This window comes from Grampus griseus, assembly GCF_964374135.1.
Source record: "Grampus griseus genome assembly, chromosome: 14".
In the NCBI taxonomy this organism is placed as follows: domain Eukaryota; kingdom Metazoa; phylum Chordata; class Mammalia; order Artiodactyla; family Delphinidae; genus Grampus; species Grampus griseus.
This window is the reverse complement of record NC_139008.1, coordinates 72,340,120-72,350,351: the sequence shown is the minus strand read 5'-3', so window position 1 is coordinate 72,350,351 and position 10,232 is coordinate 72,340,120. Positions and strand designations below refer to the sequence as shown.

The following is a 10,232-nucleotide window of genomic DNA, read 5'->3' as shown; positions in this document are numbered from 1 at the left end:
TGTATTAGGTAGATCAGTTACATTTCCCTTTCTTGGAAAAGTGGCCTTATTAGATGTCCTATGGGGCCCAGCAGCACACTCCCCTCTGGTCACCAGTGCTATATGCTCTAGGGGTGCCCCCATGTGGGCTCTGTGGCCCTTCTGTTGTGGCAGAACTGATTACTGTGGGTGCAGTGGTAGGTGAGGCTGAACCCTGGGCCACAGCTGGCTGTGGGGCTGGGGTGTTCTGGGACTGATGCTGGCCTGCTGGTTGGTGGGTTAGCACCTGGCACTAATAGGCCACAGGGAGGACTCCAAAATGGCGCTTGCCAGCACCAGTGACCTCATGGTAGAATGAGCTCCCCAAAATGGCTGCCACCCAGTTCTGTATGCCCCTGGGGGGAGTCTCACTTGCCTCCTGCCTCTCTGGGAAGCTCTCCAAGGTCAGCAAGTGGGTCTGACTCAGGCTCCTGAGACTAAAGCAGCAACCAGGGCTCCTGGGAGAAATGCCTGATTGCAGGTTTGGGACTAGATAGATGAGCCTGGAAATCTTATACCAGAAAGCAAAAAAACTGCTAAGATTATTAGGGTTGTTTCAAAAGAACTCAGGAAGCAACTTAAATTGACTCCCACTGATCAAAGATAGAATAAAGCAACATCAAAAAGAACTGCAGTGGGTTGAAAAAAAGTTTTAAAATCAAGGGTTCATGGATTAATGGATCTTGACAAAGATCCTGACAAAGATCAGTGGCTGCCAATATGAACGAGATGAATCAGAATCTTATAAAAAGCCTCCAGAATAATGGGTCTCAAATTTGAGCGTGCCCCAGATTCACCTGGAAGGCTTGTTAAAACACCTATGGCTGGGCTCCACCTACAGTTTGATTCAGTGAGTCTGGGGTGGGGCTTGAGAAAGTGCATTTCTAACAAGTTCCCAGGTGATGCCGATGTTACTGATTCAGGAACCACACTTCCAGAACCACTGCTCTAGGTTTATTAATTCACAGGGAATGCAGGGGACAGAACACGCTAAAGGATGCCACGAGAATGCAATCAGTGAAATCAAGACCAAGAAACTACTCAACAGTGACCTTCAAGAAATACATTGCAAAAACAAAAAACAAAAAAACTCCAAATACAGTGCAAGGAAAAAAAAACTGGAGGACCCTATAGATAAATGGGACTTAAGATGTCTTTTTAGAGGTATATATTGAACCATCTTCAGCTGAAATGTCTAGGATTTCCTTCAAAAGTATCTGTAGAGAAAGTGGATAGGCATATAGATAGTTAAAGCTGGATGAGTGCACAGGAGGTCCATCACACTATTCTCTAGCCAGTATTTGAACTTTTGTATAAAAGTAGCAGCAATATATTTAAATAGTACATGCAAGGCTGTTCATGAATGACTGGAAAGGGGTACTGACATTTCTAATACTTGGGCACCATATTCAGCAACTCTGCTTTACCTTTTTCTCACCTGGCTAGAACATTAAGGTTTGACTACTCTAATCATGGAAATTTTTATTTTATCTTTGGCTGCATCGCTCGGTGTGCGGGATCTTAGTTCCCCGACCGGGGATCGAACCCGAGCCCTTGGCAGTGAAAGCACGGAGTCCTTAACCACTGTACCGCCAGGGAGTCCCCTGGAATGGTTTACAACACAGGCAGCTACTATTTCACAAGTGGCTGTGCCAGCTGCTCTGATGATCGCACCCACTGCCTACAATGTGGGAAGACACTGTTTCATAGCTGAGGACAGTTTTCTATTGCATATTCCTCTCATCTACGTAAAAGTTACCTCCAGCTCCCTTTCGGCCCTTGGCCAGGGGAACCACTGTCCTGGTTTCCACAATAACGGAGTACAAATTGATGCCATCAAAGCTCTCCGTTCAGTAACTTTGTCAGTCTCCAAAAGGATTCCTTCCCCTCCTAAAACCCAAACACCCCTTCTTTAGATCTGACCTTTAAAACAGTCTACCCCCCACAGAAAGCACCCCGACAGAATGCCAATGAACAAAACTTAAAAAATCAACAAATGTTAATAGTGGGTGACCGTTTGATAGGAACTGGGTATTGAATAGGCTCTGGTTATCTCCCACAAATTGACTATAAAGGGAAAAAGCGACTTCATAATTGATTCAGGTTATTATCACAATGTGCCACTAGGTATGATGCACTGAGGACAGTCTCATTCTTGTGATATTTCTGCCAAAAATGCAATCATGAGGAGACATCAGACAAACCAAAATTGAGAAAACTTCTACAAAATAACCACCCTTTACTCTTCAAAAATGGCAAGGTCAAGAAAGGCCAAGGACCTGTTCCAGTTTAAAAGAGACTAAATAAAATCATGACAACTAAATGCAGCAAATGATCCTGGGCCAATTGAAAAAAAAGCATAAAGGATGTTATTAGACAACTGACAAAATATAAATACTGTGGATGAGATAAGATTATATCAAAGCTATTTTCCTGGTATTGATAGGCAGACACTATAGTTATATGAGAATGTCCCTGGAAATACACAAAATTTTAGGGATAGAACAGAAAGATGTAACTTACCTTCCAGAGGGTTTAGGAAAAAACAGCGTAAATGAAACAAAATATTATTGGTGAATGGCAAAGGGTAATTTTTTGTACTATATTGCAAGTTTTTCCTAATTTTGAAATTTTATCAAAATAACTATAAAAGAAGACTGCTCATTCATGCCTCTTCAATGCTTTTCACTAAGAGGAAATGAGTATCTGAAATAGATGTTGATACTTTAGGGCTGTTAAGAACTGAACCAGGACTTAAATCCTGCCTCTGTTAACAAACATACAAATAACATACCTTTCTCAGTAATGATCTCAAAAATGGGTGCAAGTTTCTGGATGTTAACAATAAATAATATAAATTACACGTGAGAGTTTCTTAGTAGAAGGTATACTACTTAAATATCACTTGACTTTGTAAAATTCAGATGAGCTATGATCAAACTACCTGGGAAACATTAATTTTACCGGGTTTGCATCTCCAGAAATGCATAAGAAACTAGTAATCCTGGCTTCCTCCAAGGGGTCAAGGATGGAATTTACTGTTTATTAACTTCTTGTATTTACCTTCTGATTTTTGAACCATGATTCCTTTCTATTCACTTTATCACTTTATTAAGTACTATGCTGGGGGCCCATCTGTGAAGTTGTTATAAGCCAGCCAAGCAAATCTAAACAAGCTATTTAGGATCTAGAAGACCAATTACACAAATGCAAATACACATCCTTTTAGTGAATGGAAGCATACACGGTGTTAGGGACACAAAGATGTATCTTGTTCAAGATGTGGTTGCTGCCTCAAAAAGCTCAATATTTTGGGACTTCCCCGGCGGTCCAGTGGTTAGGACACCTCGCTTTCACTGCCGAGGCTGTGGGTTCGATCCCTGGTTGGGAAACTGAGATCCCACAAGCCGCACAGCTTGGCCAAAAAAAAAAAAAGCAAGTCGCAGAACACACTCATGGTTTGAATACCTTACTGAAGCACATAGGCATTACGACTGGAGAAGTCTGGGCAAATACACTGTGTTAGAAGCAGCTACCTTAGTAAGTGGACTCTAAAAGAGCGATACTTAATATTCCAAGGACATACTACTTTTGTAATTAAAAATTAAATCAGGAACTTAAAACATTCCACAAGATTTGTGTACAACCACAAAACCTGGATGAAGGTAGAAAACAATGCTTTCTGAAAGCAACATAAATAAAAGTGAAATTAGGTGGGAAAAGATGACTGAGCTCCCTAGTTTATCTGAGCAATTGTCACAGAAAATGTTCAAACTGCTACAAGGTAACAATGGGTAAATTCTGTGTGAAAACTGAAGCAGGGCAATAGCAGAGACTTAGCATGTTTAGTCCTTCGTAACAGCATAGTTACTTATTATGGTACTGTTCTAAGTACTTCTCACATATTAACTTTTCATCTTCACCACCCATGAGGGGTTATCCCTACCACCTTGCGGATGACACTGAAGCCAGTTAAACCATCTACTATGTTGATCCTAACCTCATGTTTCTGAGGAGCTGAAAACAAGACCTTTTCGCATACTCAAATCAGGAATGAAACTTGCCAACGGCAACTCAAATTCAAAAAACCATCTGCCAAATATTTGGCGCTAAGTGGGAATACGCAATAAACTCAAAACAAGCCTTTCCCTCAGTGAACATTTTATTGAAGTAATAAAGCACAAAGCAGGTTAACAAAGTGGGAGAAAGAAGATACCAAGAGAAAAGATGGTAACAACACAGGAGTGGAACATTAAGTCACAGGAGCAGGAAGGACTGGAACTGGCCATAAAGGCACTATGGCATGTCCACACGCTACCACATAAAAGAAAGGGGGATCCAGTTATCATTCACTTCTAGTTTGCTCTCCACCAGGTTAATACTCCATCTAGCCACAGATGAACATGTGGCAAGTTGTAGAGACTCAGATTCTACTTCAAAGTTAGCAAGGAACTAAACATTTCACTGGTCAAGTGGGCCAGCGTTATACATACAGTGGTTTAGCACATCCAATGATGTAGGTCCACAGGTGTGGGAGAGGAACCAGAATTTTAATAAGTTGGCCTTTGCTGCTGAATTCTTATGGATGCAGACATTTACCTACACAATCACCCACGGGGTGGGGGGGGGAGCTAACAATGCAAACAAACCTGACTACCATGCGATGGAGTATGGACACAAGGAAGCCCAGCTGAAGGAGGCTGCACACTTTCAGAAAGCCTAATCTCACACTGTAGTGCTCCCCTCCTTCATTTTAACAGGCTGTGGTTTTAAAAGCTTTTGTTCTTTCGCTGAAAACAAGAGAATTTTGGTCAAAGCCAATTCTTAAAAGTAACTTGTCCTTAAATGTAATTTGAAAGGCAGTGGAGGCTTGCTTCCTCATGTAAGAGTCCTAACTTTTGTTCTTTCAAACAGGCAAAACAATGAACTATAATTACAGATACCAGTTTCTTCTCTCAAAATCTGAAGCTTATATTGAAAAAAAACCCCAAACAAACCATATTTCTTACGAACATCTAAAAAAAATATATCAAAAGCATTAAAGAAAACAAGGTCTTGGAAGAAGCATCAACATTCTGGGGCACTATGTTCCTAAGATTAGGCTCTAAGATTTCATAACAGGAAGCCCAGTAATTATTAGAACAAGTCTTTTTACATGAGCAAACACTAGCAGTTACAGTGTCACTTTGGCAACTAGATCTTTGACTCAACCTTTTCCACACAGTCTCAATTTGATTAGGCTTGCCTTCTGGATTATCTGAACCTACAAACCAACTCTAGATTATGATGCTTTCTAGTCCCCCCTGCAGCACAATGAGTGGTACCCACCACACCCTAACACTACCCAGCCCTTAACACCTTATATAGAGTGACAGCTCCCAGGAAGATGTTAAAGCTGAGCCATATAACCTACATCTTGATTTCAGACTAAGATTAATGAGTGCTTTTAATGAAATTACCTTATTTAAACAATCTGGAGAAAGAGATACATACATATATATATATATATATGTATATATATATGGTAATTCATTTCTCAAACTGCAATCTCAACTAACTAGGCTTAACGGATGTATGGACTAATTGGTAACCCAGTAACTCCTACAAATTCGCAGTATTATAAAATTTGGTTTCCACAGTATTCATTACCCTTCATGACGAAGTACAAAAGTTTAGGGTTAACCCATTTAAATTTTTTCCAAGCCAACCACATAAAGTTCTACAAGGATGATCTAACCAATTATCACAGAACCCCACTAACTAAAGGGGACTGTTAGGTGGAATTTTACTTTAATCAGTAAAACTGATTTATCAAGCGATCTGTTTTAAGTGCCTGTTAAGGATCTTTCAGTAGAAAATGAAATATTTGCTTTTCCATTTTGAATAACACACCAAATTTCTGATCAAAGAAAGGTTACTTCCATTTTTACATAACAAACATTAAAGACCACGGAACCTTATTCTAACAAAACACTAATTACAATGACCACTTCCAGAAAGTGGGATTCCAGGCTAGATAAGATCCCAAGTAACAGGAACTATTTTTTGAAGAGTTCAATCAATTTAAGTTTGAAAAAGGTTTCATTATTTAAAAAATCTATTAATTTAGGCAAAATTGCATAACAGATCGACTATAAAATCTTTTATTTTTAACTTAACCTGTTTAGGGGGCCAATATGACTTTGGCAAATTTGAATAACAGGACAAAATAATGTTATCCAAATTGAATAATTTATTGCTGGTCTGAGACTTGCCTTGTTTTACACTTAAGTAGAATTTACATTACTTCCACAGATAGAAGATAATCAGTATTTGAAGGAATTTAAGAGTGACCTATTCAATAAGGCAATCATCTTGGTAGCAAACTTTTATTGAAATCTTACATAACTCAAGCTTTATAAAAAGCCAACATAATTGGAAATTGGGTTCTCCCTCTAAAGCCTTAAGTGTTCAAAGCTTGAAACGGTTAATTTAAAATTAAGCAAACAAATATAACAATGACAGAAACCCCTGCAGCAGATGCTGCTGAAATACTTAAAAAAAAAATCTAAATGAGCTTAATCTTTACAAAAGTTATTTTAGCTCAAAAGCTATAAAATCAAAGTTATCTTAATTCTACAAAGGGAGAAGATCTTTGATTTCATGCCATTTCTTTAGAATCTCATCTTTTTCATCAAATTTGGCTACAAATCCAATTTTTGTATGCCCCTGTTTTCGGGAGACTCTTCTTGCAGAAGAGGCCAAGTACAAACGTGGAAGAGTAACTGCCTAAGCAAGTAGGAAAGTGTTCCGTAATAGTGTGCAAAGAATGTAGAGTTCTGGGTTAATCTCTGGAACTCGATCTGGATCGTGACCTTGACTTTGAATGAGATCTAGAATGGGATCTTGAAGCTCTTTTTGGTGGAGGGGACACAGAACGGGCCTTTGAGGGTGGAGCAGGTAGGGGTGAATTGGAACGAGACTGGCTCCTTGATCTGGACTTTGACTTTATATCACCTTTCCCATTTTCTTTGGGGGAACGAGATCGAGAACGAGACCTGCTTCGAGATTTCTCATATTCATCCTTCGATCTGCTCCGAGAGCGCGAACGGGAGCCTCGATCAGACTTAGGTTTAGATTTGCTTTTTGATCTAGATTTCCTGCCTTTTGAACGAGAACGTGATCGACCTTTGCTCCGAGACCTGGATCTAGACAATAAAAGCCAGATTTTTTTTTCAGTACCTTGCCAAACACATAAGCACTCTATAAACATAAAGTATGTAATTCAGAAAAACACTCAAGGACACATTTACCGGGAGCGACTTTTTGAGACACTTCGAGATCTACTGCGGCTGCTCCTACGACTCCTACTTCGTGACCTTCTTCTAGACCGTGACCTGTAACAAGAAACGTGACAATAAATCTTTATCTCAAGACATCTTGATGTGAATGTTTGTACAATTTATGAAAAATAGACTAACCAACAATTGCTCCAAATGATGCAACAAAAGAAACTAAGAACTGACCTAATTTCAATTAAGCAGCAATTGAAATACTGCTGACTGAATTTTTCTTTGTGGCAAATACTGTTTCCTCCCTTCTCCATATCCTTCAATAAGTTACCTTGATCTGCTTCCAGAATAAGACCGCCTGTGGCTTGTTCGTGGTTTATCTTCAATTAGTCTAATATTTCTCCCATTGATTTCCGTACCATCCAGCTTATCCAAAGCACGCTTCATGTCAGAGTAGGAGCGAAACTCAATGACGCCTTCATTTGTGCGTTCTTTGTGAGCATCCGCATAGGTTACTTCACCTGCTTGTCTCATGAAATCCTAAAAAGAGCAACAAGACTGGTCAGACCCAAAAATCTAAAGAGAAAACAACTATGCGTTAAATCCAATCCTCAGAAATGAAAGAGCAATACAAAACCCTACCTTTTAACCATTAGTCATATCTTTTTTACCTCACATCATAGCACTCACCTTTAAATCTTGCCAACTGCAACGACTAGAAAGATTTTCTACAATAAGCCTGAATTCTGTGCGTACAGGTGGTCCATATTTGTCTCTGCCAGAGGTTCTCCGACTGCTGTATCCACCTCCACCACCTTTATCACATGAAGAGAACAATTAGATGCTTTGTAGTGATAGGGATACAAGTTTTTGAAAGTTAGTACAAACATATCAACTTTTATTTACTGGAGTAGGACTTTGCTACTATATTGCTAAACCTTTGATACAGTTGTGATTTGCCATAAATTAAATTAAGGGCAAGTCAAATAGACTAAATCCAACTAAACTCTCCTACATTCTGTTAGAAAGTGACTGCTCCTTTATTCAATTTACCTCGCTAAGTTTTATTTTACAGAACATTGTAAAATATAAAACTTAACTGATTACATGCATTTCTACATTTTACAAAAATGTTTACTAGTTACACTAAGTACTTACATCACAGTGTGAGGTTTTTGGTGGTGGTTTGGCCACAAAACACGCAAGGTAACAGTCACCTAGTTCAGATTAACCAGTTTTGTCTAACCCTTGGAATCCTCACCATCACCCTGCGTCTAATGGCAAAAGGCTGCTGTCGTCATGGCTTCCGGTAAGGTCAGCCAAAGGGTCATAGGGCAAGGGTCACACAATGTATGGAAAAGCCAAGGCCAATCAGGAAAGGCAGTCATCTTAGCCTCAGTGGACACAGCCTCAGCCCCATTGGTCACTTTCAAATTGAAACATCAAGGACTTGTTAAAAAGTTTGAATTCAACATGCAACAATTTCAACATCAAACATTTAACATAACCAAAAATCCCCCCACCTCCTCCCAATAACATGCCCCAACTAGTTCAAATACAGCATAAAGCTCATTTAAATCTACTTTGTGGTAGACTACCACATTACTGCTAAAGAATATTTCCTTTGGCCCCCGCCAATTTGAATAACACTAAAATCTACTCTTAAAACCCCACCCCCTTTCCCGCCCCGACCCCACCTCCACCCCAGCCTGTCCCCAAACTTCTAGGCTAAATCATTCACATTCCCAGCTAATGCACTGACAGGTAAGTAAGGGGCATGCAACAAATACAGCCATCCCTCACTTCCTCCGTAGGCAGAGCCCACGACAGTGCTGACAGGGGCCCAGCACGTCACCCCCTCCCAGCTTAGCAACCCCGCCCCCAAACACCCAAACCCTGGCTAGGCAAAACCCACCACCCAATCCCCGCGCTCCGGCGTCCCGTGTCTTCACCGGGCAGGCGTGAAGGCAGCGGGCCCCGGGGACACCCGAGTCAAACGACCCCGGCCACCGCGCCTGCCCGGCTGGGAGGCCCCACCCCGGCCCCCCTAAGCCTGCGCCCGCCCCCCGGGGTCCCAAGGACGCGGAGCGCGCGGGGGTGGGACTCACTGCGGCTTCCGTAGCTGTAGCCGTCACGATCGCGGCGCGGGCCCCGGGCGTGCTCCACGATCACGCGCTCGCCGCAGAGCTCTTTGCCGTTCAGCTCGTAAACGGCGTCGTCGGCGTCGCGGGAGTCCTCGAACTCCACGAAGCCGTACCTGAGGGGCGGTGCGAGGGCGGGAGACCGGCGGGAGTCGTTAGGCCGGGGGCGCGCACGCACGCGCCCCCGCTCCCCCCGCGCGCTCCCGCAGCCCCGCGCCGCCGCCATCTTGGCGGCCCTGCCACGCGGCGCCGCGGCCTTGGCCGTCTCCTCCTTCCGATGTTGCCCTGCCGCCGCAGGCCCGGGGCGCTGCGGACGGACGTGGGCACCCAGGCCAGACTCACCCATTTTTAAGGTCTATTTCGAGAAGGCGGCCATAGCCACTGAAAAAGCGCTGGATGTCCTTCTCCCGGACGTTGTAGCTCAGGCGTCCTATGTAGACGCGCGGCATGTCCGTGGCGGGCGAGGGGCCCGAGGGCTGGCTGTCGAACGGCGGACCGCAAGGCAGAAGCCGCGGCGCGGGTGCGGGGACGGCGAGAGCCCGGACACACACCTCCCTCCGCAGCGGCGGCCGAGTCCAGCCACACAATGGTGCGCGCGCGCCTGGGCTACGCTATAAGGGCGGGCGGCTGTGGGTGGGGCCCGGCGTGTGGCGTCAGCGCGCTGCACCTACCCTCCCGCGCTTTAAGCCGGAGCGCTGGGCGCGAGGGTGACTTGCGAGTTCTTGTCCGCCAAGTTTCAGGGAAGTGAGGTTCTACCAGCTCACCGAATTTTCTCCACACATCCTTGTAAACGTCGTATTCC

At 43.1% G+C, this 10,232-nt stretch overlaps 1 protein-coding gene across 1 annotated transcript; it reads right to left on the bottom strand.

Annotated features, from left to right (window-relative positions):
* Nucleotides 1-6,230: 6,230 nt before the first annotated feature.
* Nucleotides 6,231-10,003, bottom strand: SRSF6 (serine and arginine rich splicing factor 6). Its single transcript, XM_082669954.1, has 6 exons — nt 9,773-10,003; nt 9,398-9,546; nt 7,980-8,104; nt 7,621-7,829; nt 7,311-7,394; nt 6,231-7,205 (listed from the first exon to the last, which is right to left on the bottom strand). The coding sequence occupies exons 1-6, from the start codon at nt 9,877-9,879 to the stop codon at nt 6,842-6,844; spliced, it is 1,038 nt and encodes a 345-aa protein (XP_082526080.1). The 5' UTR covers nt 9,880-10,003; the 3' UTR covers nt 6,231-6,841.
* Nucleotides 10,004-10,232: the final 229 nt, after the last annotated feature.